Here is a 26,191-nt window from a genome sequence, read left to right as displayed (position 1 = left end):
GATTCCCTGCTTGGGTCACTGTCTGTGCGGAGTCTGCACGTTCTCCCGTGTCCGAGTGTGTTTCCTCCGGGTGCTCTGGTTTCCTCCCACAGTCCAAAGATGTGCAGGTTAGGTGGATTGGCCATGCTAAATTGCCCTTAGTGTCCAAAATTGCCCTTAGTTTGGATGGGGTTGCTGGCTAATGGGGTAGGGTGGAGGTGTGGATGCTCTTGGGTACGGTGCTCTTTCCAAGAGCCGGTGCAGACTCGATGGGCCGAATTGCCTCCTTCTGCACTGTAAATTCTATGATTAATTCAGCTGCATAAAGCAGTTTGATTTGGATCAATTATGGCTCAAGGCGGTGGGGGAAGTTGGGAAAATAGAGATGGTAAATTTTATTAACATGAAGCACTCTCTGGTCAGGTACAGCATGCAGTCTAAAACTCGTTATACTCTGCTTAAAAACATAATGTGCAAAATCTCACAGTACCCTCTACTGGACGGGTGTGAGATTTCCATTTCACAGAAAAACTCATTTCAGGAGTTTCCAGATAACACTCAATTTCACAGCAAACTTAGCCCACTTTTTACTGTGGGCCCACAAGATAGAAACTAGGTCAAGATTACATCCATTAAACTCATCTCAAGTAACCTCGTTCAAGGGGGAAAGCAGAGAAACGTTTAGCCCATCAGTCTGGTCTGTTTCAAAGATGTAAGGAGTGCAGTTTTACACACAAGGACCTGAGAGCCACACCTGGTCTTTCCTAGTTTACACAGTTCGTTGGTCATAAAAGCATTATTATGGATAATGACAATATTTCAAGATTCATCAACAAGTTTAAAAAACAACTTCAAATGCAGTTGTATGGTCGATCTCATTACAATTAGAGGTTGCCTTCTGTAGCTTGACATCTCCAAAATTTCTATTCCCCCCTCCACCATTGCAAACAGAAAGCTTACTGTCTCTCAAAAGAGTTTGAACAAAACAAATGCATGGCTTAAAACCCAACTGTGCCCCCTACTGACGGCGCAACATTCATTTTGTTCCCTTGAATCTCTCTCAACCTTCAAAGTGACAATATTTCAGATTTAGGCAATCCTCCATGACTGGGAGGGTAAAAATGAACAAAATCACATTGCAGCAGTCAATACAGTCACAGTCGGTGTGGTCCAAGACTGCATGAAAATCAGAGGTGCACCAGCAATACTCCATCCCTTAATCTGGTGGACAAACCTTGGGTGGTAACAGCACACAATAAAGCATAACAAAGTGCTAATAAGTGGCATCACCCAGTGTCAACTTCATGACATTGATGACTAGTATGCCCAACATACGCTCTAACCAACCCTCCCACCAACAATCCTTCCCCTTGTATCCTCAATCACACTATTTCCAACTTCAATCCACTTGCACGCGACCTCAAATCTGTGAAACTCATTGCCACCTCAGTTTTCCAATCCTGCTACAATCTCCATGTGGCATCGCCTAACCAATGCTTCATTTACTACATCCTTGGCTATCAGGAAACAGCAGGGGAGTGGGAATTATTGAATAGCTTTCTCAGTCGGCAAAAGCAAGATGGACAGAATGAGCGCTTTCTGTGCTGTATCGTTCTACGATTTATTATTCCATTTCTTCCAAGTGGAACATTCAGCATAATGGGTACTGGCCCTTCAAGCATTCTCAAAGAAAATACAAACTTCACCCAAGAAATTTGCATTCAGGATCGAAAAAGGTCCTGATCACTGACATCTAGTCACATCGAGGTTCGGCAAGGTCTCATGCCTATAGTTCAGATTTTCACAGCGGAATTAATGAAGAAAAACTCAAACCTCTTGACAAATGAAAGACGTGTGGATGCTGCAGAAGGGACATTAGGAATCAGCATTACCTGGAGTGGAATAACTATCATAAATATTTTCTTGTCTTTGTCCGATAGGATGTGTTTAACGAAGGCCCAGCCGGTCCCTATCAGTGCTATCGTAATGAACAAGAGAGCGCCTTTCAACCTTTAGGGGGAAAAAAAGAAACAGCATTAAGTATTAGTCAAGAGGAAGATTCAAGGACAGTCAGTGGCAAAGACATTTTCCTCGGATGGAATTATGTCTTTGTGGTCATAAGAGTTCCGGCTAAAATTGGTGCTCTCCAATTAAGTAGATACTCAGAGTTCTCGCCATTTGACTTCTAAAAAGATATTTACCAAATGGGAGTACTTCAATGCAGACATAAAGCAGTCTCTTATTAAACAGCAAGTGGTAATGTCTCAAGTAATCAAGTTGAGGGGTTCACAAAATGCTAACCCAAGAAACTGAACTCAAAGATTCATAACCCATGATCTGCATTCAGTTCTGAAATTATTCCAAGGTGCTGCTCACACCCCATCCTCTGTAAAGAGGGAGGGAAGTGATCTGTTCTCACACCGCCACCAAAATCATCACTGAAACTGGCTGTAAGGATAAATGTAAGAGAATTCCAAAGAAGGTGGTGGAATTTAAATTCATTGAATAAATCTGGAATACAAAGCTAGCCTCAGTAATGGTGAGCATGAAACTATCGTCAACCGTCGTTAAAAAAACCCACAAGGTTCACAGAGGTCCTTTAGGGACGTTAAATCTGCCGCTCTCATTGGTTCTGACCTACATGTGACTCCAGACGTACAGGAAGGTGGCTGACTCTCAACAGCCCTCAGAGATGGCCTAGCAAGCCACTCAGGTCAGGGGCAAATAGGGCTGAGCAACAAATGCTGGCCTTGTCAGCAATGCCTACATCCCAGGAAATAATTTTTTGCCTAGGGTAGCACAGTGGTTAGCACTGTTGCTTCACAGCTCCAGGGTCCCAGTGTCTATTCCCGTCTTGGATCACTGTCTGTGCGGAGTCTGCACCTTCTCCCTCTGTCTGTGTGGGTTTCCTCCGGGCACTCCGGTTTCCATCTACAAGTCCCAGAAAAACGTTCTGTTGGGGGAATTGGACATTCTGAATTCTCCCTCTGTGTACCCAAACAGGCGCCGGAATGTGGCAACTAGGGGATTTTCACATAAACTTCATTGGGGTGTGTTATCTTATTTTTTCTGCCCACTGTCAAACGGTTAGCTCAGTCTCCTCAGCAGAGAAGCTGGCGAATGTAGGAATGCGTAAGCAGACTCATATTGTTCAGTGAGCAGAATGCTTGGCCTGATTATTAAACAGGATGCAGAGCTTTTAAAAAGTTCATTTTGTACTTTTTTCTGAATAATTATATTGCCAAACAGATATCCTGAGCATATCACATAATACTAAACGGATGTGGTACTTAAACCATAAGTTCCTGCATCATAATATGGTGTATTACCAGGAAATATATGGTACATTGCTCATGTAAAGTAGAGGGAACATGATTTGATGTCTCGCTGTATTTGATATTGGCATTCAGTGCCTAAGAGTTCCATTCCACAGCACTCCTCACTCTGAAGAGTGTAAAAGGATTAATAAGGAGCTCACTATTCTTAATAAAGGAAAAGGACAACAACGTTAAGTGAAATTTACTGCACACCTCTCGTCAGGCATCTTTCTTGCAGTTCTACTTCACGTTGGTTAACTGCATCCTGGCAGTAAGTACTTTGTGCACAATACTCCCAGCAGCTTTGTCACATCAAATATACTGCCTACGGCCAAAAGGGAGCAGACGAATACTTTAAACCCAAAACACAAACAGGAAATGCTGGAAATGCACAGTTGACCTGTTAACATTGGAAAAGGTAAACAGTTTATTTGCCAGATCTGTAACTTTTTGTCGCAACCCATCAGAGCAGATGAAGAGCCTCTCCAGGAAATGTTTATCTTCCTTCTGCCAGGTGCTGCAGGATTTGCTGTGCATTTTCAGTAATTCTTTGTAACACTAAGCATGACCAGTTGGTCCCCAGATTTCTCTGAGATTTAGGATCACATGAAAATTCTACAGAATACACTGTTTTCATTGAATTACTTCCACCCTCCATCAGGATATATTTTTTTATTTACATTCCTTGGTGAGTAAGAAGAGAGATAAATAAAATGTAAGATGATTTTTCTCCTTTAGGTTTTCATGCCCTCCCAAGAAAGTATGACCTCGGTCAACATTTTAATGAAACTGACTTCAAGGTGGAGCAGGTGAATAACTCGGGGCAATGGTGCTGTTAAATGATCCAGTGAGCAAGAAACTCTGTTACAAAATATAGTGCATGTGGGTTCATATGCTGAGACCCACTCGATTTCCTAGGATCCACATCCCACTGTTCCATAATTATACCACTGATTATCTTGGTGCTCACTCAATAGTTTGTGAATAGCTGCGGTCCTTCAATGATTCCTTTCTCCCAACCCAAGTCCTTTGTTTCAGAAACATCTTCGGACCCTACAGCTTTCAACAACATTCCACCTAAAAAGGGACGACATAATATCCTACTTACAAATGAGTTATGTAGTACACCACAGCCCAACCTTCAATGGGGTAACCTTGAGTTGAAATAAAGTGATAATCAATCTGTTTGGAGAGAAAAAAAAAGCATTAATGTCACTTGATTGAATTTCTATGGAAGAAATATGAACTGTTTTTATGGGAGTAACTTTTGAGACATCTCTCCACACACCCTGCCTCCCCACTCATTGTTACCTCTGCATTCTAGGTGGGGATGGTGGATCTCAGCCCCCAGTTATTACTTTTGGCAGCTGGTTGAGAGGAAGAGCAGCAGAATTGTTCCCTCTCTGCCGCGTGGATATACCCAGTCCCAGATTTACTGTTAGCAATTGTTGGGGGGGGGCATTTTCTGATACTGGACTATGATATAAATTATAGGTGGCTCTGTAACTACATTTTTGCTCCTATATTACTTTTGAATAGTTCTGCTGAGACAAAAGGTATTCATTGGCTTCGATGCCTGTTTAGAAGAGGCAATTTGTAGAAATAGATAGTGTATACACAATGCTTGTTAATATCAGAAAGGACACAAAATGGCTGTTAGTTATTATAACAATACTAAAGACACAAAATGGCTGAACTAGCCACATTCCTGAACAATAAGTTACAAACTGTGTAAACTACCTCATGAGAACAAGGCGTGGGTTTGTATAGGGAGCATTTTAACAGCCGCTGATAACAGCTTCACAGAACAAGGAATGCAATGTATCCTTAATAAGCTCAAGGTCCCCAGCTGCAGACAGGACATATCCTTATGTTAGTCTTTAGTGACGTTTGCATGAAGTTAGGGGCGGGTAAGACAACACCCACTTTAACCATATATGTGATAACTGGGATGCTAAGAAAATTGATTGACTGCATGTAATGAATTGTGACGCGAATATAGTTGATTGATTGTATGTAAATGAGAATACAACTAATTCCGCCCCTTGAATCTGTATATTAACCCAATGCGAACCTTAGCTCAAGTGAGAACAAGTATTGCAAGACTGCGTAGTTTCCAAATCTTTCTCCCAGATCTGATCTAATAAACTGCTTTTTTACTCACTCAAAAGGCATACGTGTGAATATTTTCACCTCTAACAGCAATTATCTATGGCTCCATGGTTTCTTGCATTCTGGTTTAGAATAAATATTGAAAATTCATAATTAATCATTTCTGTACAGCAGTGTTTTTCAAACTATATTTCCTGGGACCCATGCCAGCCTACTTTCGCGACACATGGCACGTTTGCTTACTTTTAATGCGAAAGAGGAGCCTGCTTGGTCCTCACAATCTCACTTGAAATCGGGTTTACAGAAGGTGAGGGCAATGCGCACATCAGGTGCAGACTTCAGCCGGTTCCTTTGTGTCATCTTCATCATTATGAAAATGGAAAATCCAACCTCGCACATGAAGGTCATGGCGAAGGGCAATAGCAACAAAATGCTTGTTTTACTCAGCACTCCTGGGAGATTCTGCTCTCGAATGTTGACAGCTTCATGGGCTTCTGCCATGCTTTTAATGCGGTATCACAGGTCTGCAGTGTAATCTTTTGATTTGGAGTCAGCTCTAAGTTAATAACCGACTCTGGGGTCTTAACCCCAAAAGGAATTTTTCACCCACCACTTCTCTTTCAAAGTCTAAAACTTCTCCTCTGATTTGCCAGTACTTCCCTGCATACAACACACATGGGCTTTGCATCCTTATTTGCAATGGCATAATTAACAAAACCATACCTCAAGAAATCATCTTTATGCTACTTTATGCCCGAGTTTCTTCTTTGTAGACTGTTAAACAGAGGCCCTGGAGCTCTGTACAGAGGTAGCACTGTTCTGTCCAGCCCTACACTCCCGGAGCAGCTCTCTTCAGCAGATTCTGTGGTGAGATCCTGTTCAATAGGTGACTTGCCTACTGGAGTATCTGCCAATGCTTACTTTTAAGAAAACCATTCACCTCTTCACAATTCACTAGCCTTGCTTTCCAACAGCTGGAAAATGGAAGCAACACTGCTCTGTGATTTGCCGCCAAATGCATTTACCTGGAAGGAGCATGACATCAAGTGTGTGCGCAGGGCGCATGATCATTTTTTCCCATTTACAAGGTGGCAGCAGCCGCCGGCAGCGGCTCTTGGGCGCTTCTCTCGCATTTAGGACCACCACAGGAACGGCAATTAGAAACATCGCGACCCTCCCAACACCCGCCCGCGCAACCTGCAGTTTGAAAAACCCTTCTGTAGAGGTTATACAATGGATTTTAGACAGGCTATGTAATAAAATTCACATATTGGCCCAGGGATTTAGTACTTTTAGGATTCGTGAAGCTTCATTCTGAATTGAAAAGCACCTTCCATAACTGCTTAACTAAGGCTATATTTGTCTTGCACCATCACCAGACGCAGCAAACGTTGTCAGTAACATAGTAATCTCATTAGTGAATGACAGCACTTTAAATCTCTTGGCTACTAATGGCAGTGAACAGATGATGAAGGCAAATAAACAATCAGGTCAAGGCTGTATCACTGAAGAAAACACTTGAATATCTGAATTTATTTTGCAGCAGAACATACATATAGACTTCTGTTATTTTAGAGTAATCGGACCCCCCCCAACATCACCGGTCTTCAGATCTAACTATTGCATTTCAAACTGGAGATGTTGTGATCATCAACAAAATGACTGAAACTCCTTCCCAATGAGCCAACATGGACAAATAATACGAGAGCTTTCTTCTTTTTCTTAACAGCCCTGCACGAAAAACTTTCTCTCTCTCTCTTCAGAAAGTAATCCATGTTGAGTTCATATTGGACTTGAAACATTAACTCGGTTTCTCTCTTCACAGATGCTGCCAGACTTGCTGAGTTTCTCCAGAAATTTCTGTTTTATTGCGGATTTCCAGTCCAGCAGTATTTTGCTTTAAAATTGGAATTATGGATGCTCAGACACGAATCTCTTGACGCATATTGCTGCTCTCCCAATTTTACCTTGTTTATTGCATTTGGCCCCAGCTGAATCAGTCTGGTGGCCCAACGCAGGAGGAGCCCTTTGGTGGCATTGTTCAGGATTTTGAGTGGGAATGACGTTTGAGATGTGAAGTTTGCATTATTTACATAAAACAGTATTTTTGGCACCAAGGAGTGGGAACAGGGGTTAGATCTAATGGCAAAACCCAAAATATAAAAATCTTCCCAAGAAACTGACCGCAGGGGGCAAGACAGTGGCAGAATCCCAGCCCAGCTCCACATCCCATTCATAGAAACTACAACTGAGGGTATCAATGAAAACAAGGAACAAGCTTACACCACCGTTGTGCATTTTGCTCAGACCTAAAACCCTGATGAAAGGGTAAATGTTAGACCAGTTTATTATGTTGCAGGCAGCACTCAGGATAATGTTTTTGAAAAGTACTTAATGAGAACAATGATGCATCAGTTTGATGATGGGACAATTAAGCATTTCAGAGCACATGGGATTAAATGTTTAGCATTTTAGAATGAGCACCCTGCAAAAATAGATACAGCTCTCGAGTTTTGTAACACCAACATCAATGAAAAATACTCATCATTTTTCTATTGTCAAAGTACAACGGAAAATCACCTTTAATGAATGCATGGTTTGAAACAAAGGCTGTGTAGCACTCTCCCCTGCCCCGCCACACAAACTTTCCTGTTCATTTTACATTTGCTCCCCCTTAACGGAAAGCTGCCAATTTTGTTTTGGGTCATATTTAAATGATCAGCTGTAGCAGTACTAAAGCCCACATAAAGCTCTGGAACAACAATTCAAAATGAATATAATATGAGTTAGGTTGTACAGTGTCAGGAACTATGATAAATATTCCAGTGCATTTTTTCCTGATTTAAGGCTGTAGCTTAGAAACCAACGTACTGTTGCTGAACGGCTAGTGTGATGTGTCCAAACAATCAAAGAATGGTATATGGGATTAGCGGGAATAGTTATTGTCAGTACAGACTCGATGGGCCGAAGGACCTTTCCTGTGCTGTATGACTCTACAACTCTATGAGAATTGCTTTTTTTTCTTAAATAGCAAGCTTATTGTTAAAAACGGTACACTCAACTTCAGATTCAAGCATGGAGTACTGGCATTCAGTGTGAACAGATTTACAGTTTTCATTTCGAGGCCCAGTCCCAGTCAGCACTTAATCTTAGCTCTATCAACGTGAATGACTTGAGTGGAGTGGAGGTGGGTGGGATGGAGGACACATTTGGGAACTCCTCAATGCCTCCAATAACTGTCTGGCAGAAGGTATGAAGTTACAGGGGAGCAGATCAGAAGTCCATGAAGCCAGATGGAACAGTGGAAGGGAATTTTATCCAAATGTCTCTTCAAAACAGCCACAAAAGAATAGCCACTTGATGTTTACAATTGTAGCTCTGGCTGAGATACACAAATACCATACCCTTAGGAAAACAACGGTAGTTTTAGGGGATTTATATTTGTATTGGTAAACATTAGAAATAAGTTATAGTTTTTTTTAAATAATTTTTATTCAAGTTTTTCAACAACAAATTTTCTCCCCACAGTTAAAATAAACAAGGTGTGGTTCTACACCGAAACAAGAAAAGAACTACCCCCCCCCCCCCAACAAATTAATAAATAATAACAAACAACAATACAAAAAAGAAGAAAATAACAAGCCCACCATCGCAAAAACAAACCCCCTTAACCAGCAGACCCCTGCCTCGTCTGCCTGGAAAGCCGAAAGTCCTCCGACCTCCTCCCATTCATCACCACACTCGCCACCGGGGAGCTGTACAGCAACCTCACCCAGCTGATGAACCCCTCACCAAACCCAAACCTTCGCAACACTTCCCACAGGTAACTCCACTCCACCCTATCAAAAGCTTTCTCCGCACCCATTGATGCTACTATTTCTGCCTCCCCAGCCGCCGGCACCATCATCATAACATTAAGGAGCCACCGTGCGTTGGCATTCAGTTGTCTCCCCTTTACAAATCCCGTTTGGACCTCATGGATAACCGTCGGGACTACATCTTCCACCCTTCTGGACAGTACCTTTGCCAACAACTTTACATCCACATTAAGGAGCGGAATCGGCCTGTAAGACCCACACTGAAGGGGGTCTTTGTCCCGCTTCAGGATCAAAGAGATAATTTCCCTGGACATCGTCGGGGGCAGAGCGCCCCCCTCCCTTGCCTCATTCAGGGTCCTCATAAGCAGCGGGCCTAGCAGATCTGAAAATCTCTTGTAAAATTCCACCAGGAACCCATCAGGTCCCGGCGCTTTCCCTGTCTGCATACTTCCCATCGGCTCCATCAGCTCCTCCAACTCAATTGGGGCCCGCAAACCCTCCACCCGCTCATCCCCTACACTTAGGAATACCAGCCTATCCAGAAAGCGGTCCATCCCGCCTGCCCCCCTAGAGGGCACCGCCCGGTACAGCCCCTCATAAAAGGATCTGAACACCCCATTGATGTCCTTGCCACCCAGCACCAAGTTCCCTCCTGCATCCGTGACTCCCCCTATCTCTCTCGCTGCCGCCCGTTTCCGGAGCTGGTGGGCCAGCATCCGACTTGCCCTCTCCCCAATAAGTTATAGTTTTAATTGTGTTTAATTAAGTGTTAGAAGGGTAAAACACAGAATTAGATTCATGCTGGACAATGGTTGTATGTGTACGGGTTGGTTAAGCTCCAACTGTGTCGCTGTTGTGTTTAGAGGGCGAAGACATGAAGAATGTGGCAATTAGAAGATGTTAGGGAAATTGGATAATAAATGCAGTGGACAATTTGGGGTTAAAAGCCTGGGGTTAGACTGTGTTTGTACAAAAAGGATTTTGTTTTGCTTCCAGAAAATAGGAGGTGAAATTGAGAAAGAAATGCATTTTTCGGTCTGGGCTAATGCATAGTGGTCTTCCTGGGAAATTCCCTGGGGAGTTCATGGGCTTTTGCAAGCCTTTAAGCTTGGGGAGATGAGGTCATTTCTGGGTGCATTTAAGGACGGCAGAGAGGCACTTTGAGAAGCTGTGGAGGCAGTTTTGGATAAAGCTATTAGAGAGACAATTAGAGACACACTGTTGGGGTCCGATCTGGGAATGCAATAACCAGCAGTGGCTGCTTAGCAACTGGGGCTTTGTACGGTAATAATAATAATCCTTATTGTTGTAGACTTATATTAACACTGCAATGGTAGAGAAGCTTTTAAGATTTAGCTTAGCTAATTTTATTGCAGTTGGAGATATGTAGTGAGAAAGAAGGTAGCACCCACAGATCTGCTGGAAGCAGTTGGTGTTAGAAGGCGAAAGAGGAAACATCTCTCTCAGGCTTGCTAGAAGAAAAGCCATACCATGAACTAATGGTAAAGAAAACAGATGCTGTAAATCTAAAGTCCAGTTAGCTAAGGAAATTAGAGGAATGAAGAGAATTGTCCAAGAAGTTTGGAATTAAGTGAACAGAGGCTAAGGTATTGTCAAAAGAATTCAAGGATAAGTAAGGAAAGGGAAAATGTTGGAAAATCTCTTTGTCAGAGCTTTGACAAAGAGTCATCGGACTCGAAACATTAGCTCTTTTCTCTCCCTACAGATGCTGCCAGACTTGCTGAGATTTTCTAGCATTTTCCCTTTTGCTTCAGATTCCAGCATCCGCAGTAATTTGCTTTTATCAAGGATAAGTAAACAAAGTATTCTGAGTTAAAGAGACAATTGTTGTTGCCAGATTTAAAGTGGGACCACAGCCTTCAAAGGTAAAACAAATGTCTGATGTCATTTTATTACAGTCTGGGAATTGAGAGTTAAAGCAATTGTGAGCAGTTTGCATTGCAGTCAAGACAAAGAAAATCCTAAAGGGGTTGGTATGAAATCCTGGAGTGGATTCACTGTTTAAAAAAAAGGAGCGAGAGCTTTGTTTAAAAGTGTCATTTGGAAAACCCGGTCTGGATTTCGGAAAGCATAATTGTGAGAAGATTTTAAAGCGTGTTTTTGGGAGTTGCATTTGGAGACTCTCACAGGACAATTATCTGGGGGGGGGGGGGGGGGGGGTGCTGAGGAGTCATCCACAAACATTCACTTGGGGTTCAGAATGAAAAGTGTATTCGCCCATCGTCATCTTTGTGTCAATAGACCATTGTAGATTAACATGTAGACTATTGGAGATTAAGATGTACTTTGTAATTCATGTTAATCCTAAAATCTATGTGTAATTGTTAAAATAAGGTGGGAAGTACAGGTGTATCGTATCATAATCCAATTTTTCCATGTTTAATAAATGCCACCAGGAATGGGTCTCCCAGGGCAGAAGTTCAGTCTGTGGGCAATGGTCTGACCTAGACCGTAAGATATAGCAGAAGTAGGTCATTCTGCCCATCAAATCTGCTCCGCCATTGAACAAGATCATAATCCCCAACTCTACTTTAACATCTTGTCTTGTCCCAATAACATTTGATTCCCTTACAGATTAAAAATCTGTCCACCTCAGCCTTGATATATGCTTAATGACCCAGCCTCTACATCCCTCTGCAGTAAATAATTCCCCAGATTCACTACCCTCAGAGAAGAAATTCTTCCTCATCTCGGTCTTAAGTGGGTGGCCCGTAACTCTGAGATTATGCCCTCTGGTCCTGGCCTCTCCCACAACAGGAAACAACCTCTCAGCATCTGTTCTGTCAAGTCCCCTGAGAATCTTATATGTATCAATAAGGTCGCTTCTCATTCATCTAAACTCCAATGAATACTGACCCAACCTCTCATAAGAAAATCACTCCATACCCAGAATCAACAGAGTGAACCTTCTCTGGACTGCCTACTTTGTCAGTATATATTGCCTTCAGTAAGGGGGCCAAAACTGTTCACTGTAACCCAGGTGTGGTCTAACTAATACCTTGTATAGTTTTAGCAAGACGTCCCTATTTTTATACTCCATTCCCTTCAAAACAAAGGCCAACACTCCATTTGCCTTCTCTAATACCAGATGAACTTGCGTTCTGGCTTTTTGTAATTTATGCACAAAGACTCCCAAATTTTTCTGTGCTGCAGTTTTCTGCAGTCTTTCGCCATTTAAATAACATTCAGCTCCTTTATTCTTCCTACCAAAGTGCATAAGTTCACATTTTCCTACATTATATTCCACCTGACGAGTTTTTGTTCACTTACTTAACCTGTCTATATGCCTCTGTAGACTCTTTTTGTCATTCTCACCACTTGCCTTCTGACCTATTTATGTGTCCTCCGCAAACTTGGCAATAGTACATTCACTTTCCTCATCCAAGTCATTAATGTATATTGTAAATAATTGTTGTCCCAGCACTGATCCCTGAGGCACTCCACTAGTTACAGGTTGCCATCCTGAAAATACCTCTCTTATCCAACTATGTCTTCTATTAGTTACCCACTCCTCTATCCATGCTAATATACTACCCTCAACACCATGGGCTCTTAGTAGCCTTTTTTTTTGGGAAATCCAAGCATATTACATCTATTGGTTCCCCTTTACCTGTCCTGCTTGTTACCACCTCAAAAGAATTCTAATACATTCGTCAGGCATGATGTTTTTTTTTTTACGTAGAATTTACAGTGCAGAAGGAGGCCATTCGGCCCATCGAGTCTGCACCGGCTCCTGGAAAGAGCACCCTACCCAAGGTTAACACCTCCACCCTATCCCCATAACCCAGTAACCCCACCCAACACTAAGGGCAATTTTGGACACTAAGGGCAATTTTGGACACCAAGGGCAATTTTGGACACTAAGGGCAATTTTGGACACTAAGGGCAATTTATCATGGCCAATCCACCTAACCTGCACATTTTTGGACTTTGGGAGGAAACCGGAGCACCCGGAGGAAACCCACGCACACACAGGGAGGATGTGCAGACTCCGCACAGGCAGTGACCCAAGCCGAAATCGAACCTGGGACCCTGGAGCTGTGAAGCGATTGTGCTATCCACAATGCTACCGTGCTGCCCCTTCATGAAGCCTTGCTGACGCTGCCTGATTATGATATGCATTTCTAAATGCCCTGCTACTACATCCTTCACAATATGTATGGTCACAGTCACAATTTGAGATATTCCTCATGCTCCACTTGTGAAGCAAGTGGCTACATCTTCCTTGGCTGTCCTCAAATAGTTGAGGGTTGTCCAGATTTTCTGTGGAAGGCTGAAACTTGGGCGTGTACCACTCGGATTGGTTACGAGGTTGCAGTTGGTGATGTTTGTAATCAACCAGGAGGTACACCATCAAGAGATGGGGTTATGATCAGAATGTGTTTCAGTTGGGACTACGGGATTCCAGGTGGGTACATGGATTTTGTTTTGAGGTTCTGTGTCAATGGGGTGCTTTATTAGCTCTTAGCTGTGGTGTCCTTTGATGTTTTAGCTGTGAACAGTAGAAGGTTCGATGTATACCTTTTTCAATCGCTTCACAGCTCCAGGGTCCCAGGTTCGATTCCCGGCTGGGTCACTGTCTGTGCGGAGTCTGCACATCCTCCCCGTGTGTGCGTGGGTTTCCTCCGGGTGCTCCGGTTTCCTCCCACAGTCCAAAGATGTGCAGGTTAGGTGGATTGGCCATGATAAATTGCCCATAGTGTCCAAAATTGCCCTTAGTGTTGGGTGGGGTTACTGGGATAGGGTGGAGGTGTTGACCTTGAGTAGGGTGCTCTTTCCAAGAGCCGGTGCAGACTCGATGGGCCGAATGGCCTCCTTCTGCACTGTAAATACTATGATACCAGCACAGGAAGCAACTCGAGACAGGTTGATCTCAACATCCCAGAAATTATCCTCCTGGCCTCCTGGAAGTGACTACCATTTGGTGAGGCAGCTCCCAAGCCAGGTTGAGTGGCACTACTCTGGGGTTGGGTAGGTCTGGTGACTGATGCAGTGCGTCATGTATCAGTTCTGCTGCCCCAGGTGGTACCCGCCAGCTTTGGCATGAGATTCACTCTCATCTTGACTTCAGCTACGGTGGTCTGGACGTGTTGCTCAAGAGTAAGTCAGTGTGCCTTAAGAGTGATTACAAGATATTTGGGCATTGGGTCGTGGGTGAATTGTCAGCCACGAAGCCTTCAAGCTGCTCAGGTAGAAGGCTGGAACAACAGTTTTGGAAGTGTTTGGGTGAAGCTTCCATTTTCTGAAGTAGGCTTCCCGAACACTCGCTTAGAATCAATGTCCTGAAGTTCTTTAGCCTGAAAAGCCAGAGCCAAGTCGTCAGCATAGATGAAGAGTCAGGTCTTTGTGGGAGGGGTGTCACTGGCATAAATGCTGAAGAGAGCTGGTGTGAGGAATGATCTCTCTGTGGGGGGGGCTTCCTGTTGGCTATTGCATGGGTGGCTGATTTGATCTCCAAGGTGGGAGAGGGAACAGCAATGCTCACATGGTCATCTGGATAAAGTAGGTTTTGCAACTTGAAGACCTATGATCTGCCATGTGAGACTGCATTCTGGCCAGTGCTGCAAGGAATAAATCACACTGGAACATGGATTCGCTCAGAGCAAACAAAGCCACAGAAAGATTGCGCAAGTGCTACACTCCACATCGCAGGACATTGCTGTCACAATAATATTAATGCACCAATGTGCTACCTAGCTGCACACATCCAGTTGAACAGGCAGATCTTAAACAATTCACAAACTGACTTTGTTACAAGGTGTTGTGATTATTGTTCTTATCATAAAAATGCTGAAAAGATATTCAGGTTACTTACAGCGTGGAAAACGAGAGAGAGAGATTTGGTGAATGCAAGCGCTCCCATCAGCCAATGGATCTTAAACACATCGTTGCTAAGTGAAAAAGAATTCAAGTGGTAAGTGTGCTGATAATATTTCCCATTTTATTACATGATGGATCAAGTTTAAAGTCAAATCTAAATCATGACATTCCACTTTCCTTGCATATATAAGCATACGTAGCAAGAAGGAATCAGTTGGACTCTGAATGAATTTTCACTTCAGACTTCTGATCTACAGTGACCTCACCTTAAAGTACTGTAGGGAAAATGTTCCTACCCCAGTCACATATTTAACTGGATTTTTGTTTTCTCCTGTGATTTGATTGCTGTAAACTATCCTCTGATGCCTCAACCATCGTTTATGGGCGGGATTCTCCAGTTCCCCAGCCTCGTGTTTCTCGGCTGCGTGCCTCTCGTTGGTGGTGAGAGTCTCTCTTTGCGCCGCTCATCAATGGATTTCCCATTGAAACCACCCTACGCCGCTGGGAAACCTGCGGGCGAGGGCACTGCTGCCAGCGGGAAAAGAAAATCCAATGGCCGGAGGATTCTAGCCAGTCTATATTGATATTTTATTCAAACAAGAGAGCATCAGAGCCAAACCTGATTCAATCACAAGCACCGTAACGCAGGAATCTCAGATCAATAACTGGCACTGAAAATCCTGATGAAGCTTTCCTCTCCTTAGCCTAGGAAATATAGGATCCTAACTGGTAGAAAGACAAGATCATCCATCCAGGCTATCAACAGAGCAAGTCAATGGAATGGGGTTGCAGTGTTTGACTATGAAAGATTAGCGAGGTTTTGTGTTTATGACTCTTGTATGAATCCACACTATATTATGTTATTTTATACATGTTAAATTACTACCAAACTGTCCTGGGAGCCAGGCACCTTACCAGGAATACCTGCAACTTAAAAACCAATCAAGCAGAGTTGGATATTTCCATGTGAACTTGCCAACTAATTTATAGGAGATTTAAACTGAAGATTTGATGTTGGCTTATGCAGCTCAGTAAATTATGGACATGAATTTATTGTGCTCTGCATTACCACCTGAAATGTGAAAAGCATCTAGTGGTACATCGAAAAGGCGCTTAGAGCTGTGTATTCACAGGATGAAAGTACCAGTGAGTCAAATCTGCCATTAATAATGGGAGCAATTGGGGCAACACGGTGGCGCAGTGGGTTAGCCCTGCAGCACACGGCGCCGAGGTCCCAGGTTCGATCCCAGCTCTGGGTCACTGTCCATGTAGAGTTTGTACCTTCTCCCCGTGTTTGCGTGGGTTTCGCCCCCACAGCCCAAAGATGTGCAGGCTAGGTGAATTGGCCAAGCTAAATTGCCCCTTAATTGGAAAAAAATGAATTGGGCATGCTAATTTTATTTTTAAAAATAAATAATGGGTGCAATTTGAGCAAATTAACTAAGAACACACTGGTTTAAATCAGATTGTTTTATAGTTTGTTGTTCGCAATATTTTGCATAAACCCAGTAATACATGGAAACTGCAGTTAGTCACCACGGTGATTGGCTTACCAAGGAAGTCATATTCCGTTCTTGTCATTGGATGAGTATTATGTTTTGAGATCATATTGCACAACTGCATTCATTTTTACATAAGAACTGTAAACCTTGATTATCACTTCAACAAGCAGAAACACGCCTCCGCTCCACCCTAGCAACACATTACAATCAACACCTACAGTGTGTAGGAGATCCTTGTATGTTAAATTTAAAAAAGAAATACTTGAGTAAATTCAAAAACAGAATGATTATTAAACATGTATAAAATCTAACATGAAAATGGAGTTGAAAATGCTTTAGATGGTTGGCATCTAAGAAATCCCACAGCAGTATTCCAACCTTGGATGCTGCTCCATAAAATTAATATGTATTGTAGACCCTGCTCTCCCGGGTAATAGGTATTTGTACGGTACCTGCGTTTACGGAGAATGTAAACCCATACAACTCCAGCCAGGAAGAAGAAGAAAGCCATAGAGATGTAGAGTTTGGGGAGTGGGATTTCTCCTGCAGACAAATAACTTCCAGGATTCTGTTCCACTATTGTAATCTGGAAGAAAATCACACATGATCAGAAGTTAGAGACAGCAAAATACAATGTGATTTGCTTTCTTCTTCATCATCCTTCTTCAAATGTGACTGATTTAAGACATATCTGAAACCATCAGGAAGAAAGTCCATAACAGATTTTGCTACATATCTACGGTGGAACTAAACTGGCCTTTTCTGGTTCCACAATTGCTGCAACAGTACATTTCCCATTGAAAAGGTAGATCATGGGGCAGCACGGTGGCGCAGTGGGTTAGCCCTGTAGCCTCATGACGCCGAGGTCCCAGGTGCGATCCCAGCTCTGGGTCACTGTCCGTGTGGAGTTTGCACATTTTCCCCGTGTTTGTGCGGGTTTCACCCCCACAACCCAAGGCTGTGCAGGGCAGGTGGATTGGCCACGCTAAATTGGCCCTTAATTGGAAAAAATGAATTGGGTACTCTAAATTTCTTTTAAAAAAGAAAAAAAAAGGAAAGGTAGATCATTAGTGATCGGAGGACCTTCCATTGAAAGGGGCCCACATGGAGATGAACTGTAAATTGTGCACATTTCCGCTCTGGATCTTGTGGCCAGCAGCAAAGAAGAGGTGTACACCGCTGACTGTGTTTAAAACTATGTGCCACCTTTTTTGCAGGACGCAGAAGGCATTTGATCTCCCGGTTACAGCATGGAGCCATCAAGTAACCCCCGCCCCCCAACCTCCCTAAGCTGTTCTATGGCACTGACAACCATATCTACCTTCAATTCTTGACTGAAAAATCAACTATTGGTGTCAGGGCACAGACTGAAAGGTTAATCAAATCAGCTGGAATTGAGGAGCTGGGGGGTACAGGAATGTTTTGACACTCCTGAGGAGTCTACACACTAACTCAGCGCAGCCCTAAATAAATCAGTGCAAATGTCACTGCAGTTTTCCCAATGCTGGGCCAGGATGAAGACCATCAATGTGCGCTCCCCTGGAGCCGTTTATGGCAAACTGCAACTTCTTGATTGCACTGTTGAAGGAATTGCAAGACCTGACCTCCACTTTCTATTGACTCACCCACCCCTTGTCAAGCATTGCAGCTTGGTCACTCAGTCAGTCAATCGTCATCAGCCTTGGATAAACTGTTAAACCTCTGCAGGCACCATTAGTACCATCTGGTCTGCTTATAGCTCCTTCAACCCATTCTTCATCACCCTTGGGTCCATACTGTTCAGTGAGGGTTCATTGTGTTTGTTCCTAAGAATCAGGATATCTCCAGTTACAGAAGCTAATTCAGGTCTTGACATCAGAGTCTGAGAGTTTGTCCAGTTGTTTCAGGGAGTGTGTTAAGAGCATTCCCACAGAGCCCAGCCTAACATCTATATAACGCGTATTATCCTGCTGCTCAGGTAGCCCTGGAGTTTCCAAGATCTCACTGTCATTAGATTTTTTTTTAAAATCCTTTTATTCTCCTCATTTTTAACATTTTCATCAACAACCAACCAAAGATAAAAAAACAAAAACAAATACAGTAACAATCCCCCACACACAAACCGGCCCCCGCTCAATATACAGGCCAAAACATCCACCTGTACATTCCAGGTAAAAAATTATCAATCTGTAAACAGTGTAACCAAAGACAACAATCCCCCCCCCCCCCCCCTTATATCCAAAGGCAACCAATTCTCGGAAGTGCATAATAAACAGTCCCCATGAATTGTGAGACCCTTCCTTCATCCCCATCGTCTGAGACTTCACCTTCCCGAGAGTCAAAGAAATTCAAGTAGGCCACCCCCCCGCCAACCCGTGTCACAGGTTGGAGAAGCTGACGTCCATCCCAACAGGACCTGCCTCCGGAACAATCAGTGAGGCAAAGGCTAACATCAAACCCCGCATCCGCCTGCCGCCCGAGCCCCCAAAAATGTCTTTGAGGGGCCCTGATTCCAAGTTTGATAAGGTTCCCCACGGTAGGCTATTGCAGAAAATAAGGAAGTATGGAATTGAAGGTGATTTAGCGGTTTGGATCAGTAACTGGCTAGCTGAAAGACAGAGGGTGGTGGTTGATGGCAAATGTTCATCCTGGAGTTCAGTTACTAGTGGTGTACCGCAAGGATCTGTTTTGGGACCACTGCTGTTTGTCATTTTTATAAATGACCTGGAAGAGGGTGTAGAAGAATGGGTTAGTAAATTTGCAGATTACACGAAGGTCGGTGGAGTTGTGGATAGTGCTGAAGGATGTTATAGGATACAGAGGGACATAGATAAGCTGCAGAGCTGGGCTGAGAGGTGGCAGATGGAGTTTAATGCGGAAAAGTGTGAGGTGGTTCACTTTGGAAGGAGTAACAGGAATGCAGAGTACTGGGCTAATGGCAAGATTCTTGGTAGTGTAGATGAACAGAGAGATCTCGGCATCCAGGTACATAAATCCCTGAAAGTTGCCACCCAGGTTAATAGGGCTGTTAAGAAGGCATATGGTGTGCTAGCCTTTATAAGCAGGGGGATTGAGTTTTGGAACCACAAGGTCATGCTGCAGCTGTACATAACTCTGGTGCGGCCGCACCTGGAGTACTGCGTGCAGTTCTGGTCACCACATTATAGGAAGGATGTGGAAGCTTTGGAAAGGGTTCAGAGGAGATTTACTAGGATGTTGCCTGGGATGGAGGGAAGGTCTTACGAGGAAAGGCTCAGGGAATTGAGGTTGTTTTCGTTAGAGAGTAGAAGGCTGAGAGGTGACTTAATAGAGACATATAAGATAGTCAGAGGGTTAGATAGGGTGGACAGTGAGAGTCTTTTTCCTCGGATGGTGATGACCAACACGAGAGGACATAGCTTTAAATTGAGGGGTGATAGATATAGGACAGATATCAGAGGCAGTTTCTTTACTCAGAGAGTAGTAGGGGTGTGGAACCTGCCTGCAACAGTAGTAGACTCGCCAACTTTAAGGGCATTTAAGTGGTCACTGGATAGACATATGGATGAAAATGGAATAGTGTAGGTCAGATAGGCTTCAGATGGTTTCACAGGTCGGCGCAACATCGAGGGCCCGTACTGCGCTGTAGTGTTCTATGTTCTAAGTTCGCGAGCACTACCCACAAGATGACACCAAAATCCTCCGTCCAACAAACCCCTCATATTCCACATAAGTACCCTGACCTGGGGTCTCTCATTGCCCCCGCCCCCCCCCCCTCCTATCAGCCATCATCATATCTCCGGGCCCTGCCCACTGGGCTTTGTCCGTCCCGTCCCATTGTTACCATCCCCTTCAACACACAACTCTCGTGTAAACACACAAACCCCAACGAGCCATCATTGCAAAAGAAAATCGCAACTCTTACCTTGTCCAAATAGGCAACTTCAACTTATTTGGCACATATAATGACATGCTATAAAAAAGAGTTACATCCCCCCCCCCCCCCCCCCCGGCAACACACACGCTCAGTCCAAGATCAATTCTCAGTCATTTATCACTTCTGCCCCAGCTTCTGCCTTCACAAATGCCTCCACCGTTTCCACCGTCTCAAAATAAAAGTCACCCTCAACTTAGCTAGTACACTATGCCTAACCACACCCTGCTTTTTATAGAGTGCTGTCTTCACTCGGCTGAAGCCGCCCGCCTGCTCGCCAACTCCATGGTAAGTCCTGGTATGCATGTGTACCAGCTCCAGCCCACTGTACCTCCCGCTTCTGCTTTGCCCAACTAAGGAGCTTCTCCTTCATGCGGTAACAACGGAAAAAATAATCACTGCTCTTGGCGGCTCATTCGCCTTTGGTTTTGGCCTCCACACCTTATGAGTCCGACCCAGTTCATACTAGGAAGGATGTCTCCCCCACCCCCCACAACAGCTCCGCCAGCATCTTGGCAAAATACTCGGTCGGCCTCGGGTCCTCCACCCCTTCGGGCAGGCCCACGATTGTTGCCGCCTAGCTCGGTTTTCCAGGTCCTCTACTTTGGCTCGCAGACCTTTGGTGGCCTCCACCACCCTCTGCAGCTCCTCACCTATCGAGGTGAGCCGATCGCTGTATTGCGATAAGGTCTCCTCCACACCTTTCAGTTTCTCACCCTGCTCCCCGATGATGTCCTCGATACCGTCGCCTTCACCGGGGCAATCGCCTCCTCAACCAGCACCTTCAATGCTGCCAACATCTTCTTCCTCATCACCTCCATGTGCTTTGCAAACTGCTTTTCCAAGTTCCAAAGCCATCACCTCGGTCATCTTTACTGCCATGAACAATGGGGCCTCACCCGGTGATGCAGCCTCCCCCATCCTTCCAGTTGCTGAGCCGACCCTTTGACTCGACGGCAAACCTTCACACACACACCCTTCTCCATGGCAGCTTTCCTTTGGGTTTTGGTTCCTTATGTCTTCCTGCACTTATTTAACCAAAAATTGCCCCTCGCACCAGGTATTAAATTCTAAAAAAACAAAATCAAGCTTCGAGCAGGAGCCATCCAACGTGCAACCTCCTCCTACATGCCGCCACCGGAAGTTTCAGTGTGCCAACCGCTGTCGTTAGGTTAATCAGGCTTTCATTGTTATTTGATGGCATAACCTTGCAGTACTGTTAAGTTTCAAGCTTTGGGTAAAAATGATTGGTTTACATCTGTAACAAAATGTAACATCCGGTGTGTGACGAATGTTCAATAGATGAAATATTTTTGGTTAAGCTTTCTTCAAAACTTATAATTTAAACTTTGAAGCCTCCAGAGTAGCGTCACATCGGATAGGATTCCTGCAATACCAATAATGAAGTAAAGGTAACAGCCTCAAGGCAACTAATGGTTACTGTATTTTGTAATAAGCGTTAATGGCAGAGAAGAAAAATTCAAAGTGCAGCCCAACAGCACTGTTAAATGTGCCTGAGCTGATATCCCAGCAGAGGAGGGAATTGGAAGATTTCTGTTGTCTGAATGAAAACAGAAATGATGTGAAACTTGAAGAAGACAACGCGCAAATGCCAGAAATTTGATACATGAACATAAGATGTTGTCGAAACGCATGAGGACACAAACCCCTAAAAGCTAAAATCGAGTTACTATTCAGGCGAGTCCCAATTGTTTACAGCAGAAATATAAATCTTTTTTTCTGTTGAGCGCTGATCCACCTGCCATGCATTCCAGCATTTGTTTCTATATATAATAAATTTAGTTTCAAAAACTATCAAAAGGATAACTGCTCTAGGCCAATACTGATGGTTTGCTGAAACATTCCTAATAGCTCTCTTGCTCTATAAAGATGCCTGTCTTGTACTCACATCCATATCAAACTGGAAAGACTTCAGAGATGGCTTTTTGTCCGTGTAGCAGTTGTGGAAGTACAGACTGTAAAGTCCCTGTTCCTCATCAGTATTAATGGTCAAAGAGAACTGCAGGAGAGAAAAATACCTGTTCAGATAATTTGCCAATTAGAGCGAGTCAGTGCATACATTAGGTTGTAAAGGACCAACTCGGAAATCTTACTTACTGTGAATGAATAGGATGCATTTTTTTCCTTTAGTGAAATCGTTTGAGCCTAAAATAAAAACAAATGATTATTTTGCTGCCTTCATCATATTAATGTCCAGTTGTCTTTACTCTGTCCCTCCTGTTCAGTACTCTGAAAGCAGCGACTTACGTTGCAGCAGTTGCTCTCTTATAGCTCAATCAAATTGTACAAGCCAAGACAAGGAGCACCAATTCGCATATCTACTCTGCTCCATCTTGTCCTGCCGACCCAATCTCTCAATATTGCACACAATCCCCAATTTTAAAGTCTGCAAAGCATTATGCATCTGACTTGAGGGGATATAATAATAACCGCCTCGTTTTGCCTCCTCTACTGGTGTGCGTTGTCAGTGTCAAGCAACTATGACCCCCTCGACCGTGCTCTGGCTGATTATTGCTCATCTCCAACATATAACACACCACCAAATATTCCTCGAAAAGGAAATGCTTTGCATTGCAGTTTCCTAAGAGAGACCATGCCTCCATCTTTAAAATAACATATTTAAAAGCAAAATACTTGCATTTATAGAAATAAAAAATAAAAAGCAGAACATCTACTAACCTTCGGTTCAGCAGCACGTGTAACAGGCTTTGACTTTGCTGTGGGGAAAGAAAATATGTCTCTTTAGCATTAAAAAAATCAAATGATAATCGGTTCATCTTTTGTTTGGAAAAAATCTTCCTCCAGATTTGGTGCAGTTTTCAATAAAACAGGAGTTTTATTGACTAAAACTCCCAGGCAAAATACTCGATCCAGCATTCCAGAAATGTAATATTTTACCAGTTATTCCAATGATTAAATCAAATAAGTAACCGAATATACTAGGCAGCCAAAATTTACCTTTAATTTTATCTTCCCCACTTTAAGGGCCTTTCCAGCATGCAAGCATATCATCCGCAGGGATTGCAAGAAACCAATCCGAGACATTTGTTGCTATTTCCACAACTCTACTCCCATGTTCCGCTTCCCATGGTGCACTGAGCATCAAAGTGCCCTGCATCCAAGGAATTTCTGCATCAAAGTAGCTAAATAAAATGCAAACATGCACAAATGTTTCTCTCTCCTTGGCAGGCCTTGTCACTTATTGGCTAGAAATACCCTCCTGGAACAGGTGAAATATCACCCTCAAGGTTAGACCTGTGCAAAATCCAAAAACTGATCATAGTATCCCAACCTCAAACATTGCACAGTTCCCAACATGCACACAGCGCAGACAGCTCTAAATGTGCTCAGATAATCTGTTCTTAAGCACTATTATGAAACCGAAGTGACTTCACATTACATGTATTGTTACATTCCTGCCAGCAAACTGGTGAAGGACAGAACTGAAGCCAATCTTTATACAGTTTTATAAAGAGTTATTTGTGCATCGCTTAAACCAAGCACCACATTTCCAGTCTGTCATTATAGGGGCACAGGATTGAACTTACACAGTTAAGGTAGTCTTACAGAACACGCCCCCAAAAAAAACCTGCTTGATCAAAAGTTCATACGGAAATTACCTTCTTGGCAACAACTCCCTTAAAGAATTTTAATCATAAAAATCCAGTAATATCACCCAAGACAAGGAATTATTGTCACTTTAATAAAGGTGAACTGCAAGACTTCTCAAACACTCCCATTCTGATGTGAAATTCCAAAAGGTGGTTCAGTAAACCTTTCTGAAAGCAAAGATTCTCCTGGCTTAACACAGGGTGGCTGCCTCTGATTCAAAACTTTCACAGCAGCTCACACAGAAAAGGAGCTGGTCTTCAGTGTTTCCCCCACAGCCACCCCATTCCGTTAAACATCCCTCCTCAAATATTTTATTTCCCCTTTCGTCTCAGGTTCCATTTTCTTCTTTGAACTCAAGTTATTCAAATGTAAAAATCTTTCACGTTTTCTATTTTGCCTCTACTTAAGGGTCAATAAAATTCAAATAACTCATCTGTTTACTCATGAATCCTTTGTAAAGATGCAAATGTCCCTCATCGCTTCTGAACTCTCTTGAAATTCAACAACCGAAAAACTAAGTTTCCCACTTATCTCACATTGCAAATTTCAGGCGGAGTGGGGGGCAGAGAGGCGTGTGGAGGGGGGGGGGGGGGAGACAGAGGCAGAGATGGTGGTGGGGGAGGGATGTGGGTGATAAAGGCAGAGACAGGGGGGCCCGGAGACAGAGATGGGAGGGAGGCAGAGAGGAAGGAGGGAGGGGGGTAGCAAGAAGCAAAAACGGGAGGGGGGGAGGAGCCATAGGCAGATACGAAGGGTGGGGGGAGGAGAGCCAAAGACAGAGATGGAAGGGTGGGGGGGCCAGATGCAGAGACCGGCGAGGGGAGCCATAGGCAGCAGGGGGCGAGCAGAGGCAGAGAGGGAGTCAGAGACTTGAAGAAGAGCAGAGGCAGACACATCTTTCTTTACCTACACAGAATACCTACATAATTTCCTAAAAGTGTTTTTTTTTTAAAAAAACACATCTATCTTAACTGTGTAAGTTCAGTCCTGTGCCCCTATATTAGTCTTTTATTTGGGTCTCCTCTGTGTGCAGGAGCATATCTTGGGATTGACAGGATTCATAACTTTCCTTCTTGCCCACAATTACCAACCATTGGAGGCGCCAAAAAAAAACGTGCTTTAACTTACCTTTCTGTGCTTCCTCAGACTGCTTTCCTGTTTCATTCTTCTTCAGTGGCCCTGCTACTTTTTCCGATTCATTGTGTGGTTTCACTGAGGCCTTGCTGCTTTTGTCCTTGGTCGGTTGGCTTCCTTCAGTCCCAGCATCAGTGACTTTTGGCTGACTGGTGCCAGACGTCTGAACTCTAACTCTGGGAATCAATAACAGGTGCAAGTTGAATGTGGTGGAACAACCAAGGGGCCATTGGCGGAAGGTTCCAATGAGAGATTTTATTTTTTTGCTGCGTACTCACTGTTGCTTTCCAAATTCAAAAACAAAAAGTGTGACAGGTACATCACTTGGAGGCCTTTTCTTCAAAAAGCAAAAATCAATATCTTCTTCCTGTCAAAAAGTAAAATCACCAGAGAATAAAGAGCATATGGGTTGTTGAACACAAGTTGAATGAATTGCAATCCCAGGAAATACTCGCTACATTCACTGAAATGCTCCTTCTGGGAGTCAGATTCCCGCAGGTTGAAATTCATCATCTATACTTGAACTGAGCCTGACACGAGACTCATGCAGACGGCAAACATAAATCTGGAAGGGCTGTGTACCTCACTGGAATGCTAACTACATTAATTAGAAACCAACTGTGGGAAGAAATTGATTCATGGCCACCGCGTTAGGCAGGATGAACTTCTGATTAGGCTTCCATCTGTGGCATGGAAAACTCATAAAGGGGTCATTGAGGTGGTCTTTCTGGAGTGTGGCGGAAAGGCTGATTGCTCGCGTCTGGCATCTTGATGCAAGAGGTAATTTGGATTTTTTCTTTCACAAATTTCAAGGGGAAATAATGCATTGATCGCAACAACGTATTGATCAAAAGTGGTCCAAACAAATCCAACCCCTAGCTCCAAAAAATAATAAACCGCTCCCCTCACGGGTAATGGTGCTCTCTATGCCAATTGAATGAATCTTAGTCAAGGCTGCGGCAA

General features: G+C 43.6%; 1 protein-coding gene across 3 annotated transcripts in view; it reads right to left on the bottom strand.

The window, feature by feature from the left end:
- The window catches only part of gpr107 (G protein-coupled receptor 107), a 115,751-nt gene that overhangs the window by 71,117 nt on the left and 18,443 nt on the right, over window positions 1–26,191 (bottom strand). For all 3 annotated transcript variants that reach the window (XM_038781741.1, XM_038781743.1, XM_038781742.1), the window contains exons 4-12: window positions 25,507–25,595; window positions 25,223–25,404; window positions 23,162–23,199; window positions 22,580–22,627; window positions 22,371–22,481; window positions 17,022–17,155; window positions 15,063–15,138; window positions 4,405–4,478; window positions 1,872–1,989 (exon numbers count right to left, since the gene is read on the bottom strand). In XM_038781741.1, the coding sequence (XP_038637669.1) occupies window positions 1,872–1,989; window positions 4,405–4,478; window positions 15,063–15,138; window positions 17,022–17,155; window positions 22,371–22,481; window positions 22,580–22,627; window positions 23,162–23,199; window positions 25,223–25,404; window positions 25,507–25,595 (870 nt within the window). The remainder of the gene's footprint in view (window positions 1–1,871; window positions 1,990–4,404; window positions 4,479–15,062; window positions 15,139–17,021; window positions 17,156–22,370; window positions 22,482–22,579; window positions 22,628–23,161; window positions 23,200–25,222; window positions 25,405–25,506; window positions 25,596–26,191) is intronic.

The sequence above is a fragment of the Scyliorhinus canicula genome, chromosome 21 (genome assembly GCF_902713615.1).
Source record: "Scyliorhinus canicula chromosome 21, sScyCan1.1, whole genome shotgun sequence".
NCBI classification, from domain to species: Eukaryota; Metazoa; Chordata; class Chondrichthyes; order Carcharhiniformes; family Scyliorhinidae; genus Scyliorhinus; species Scyliorhinus canicula.
This window is presented reverse-complemented; position numbering and strand designations above follow the sequence as displayed.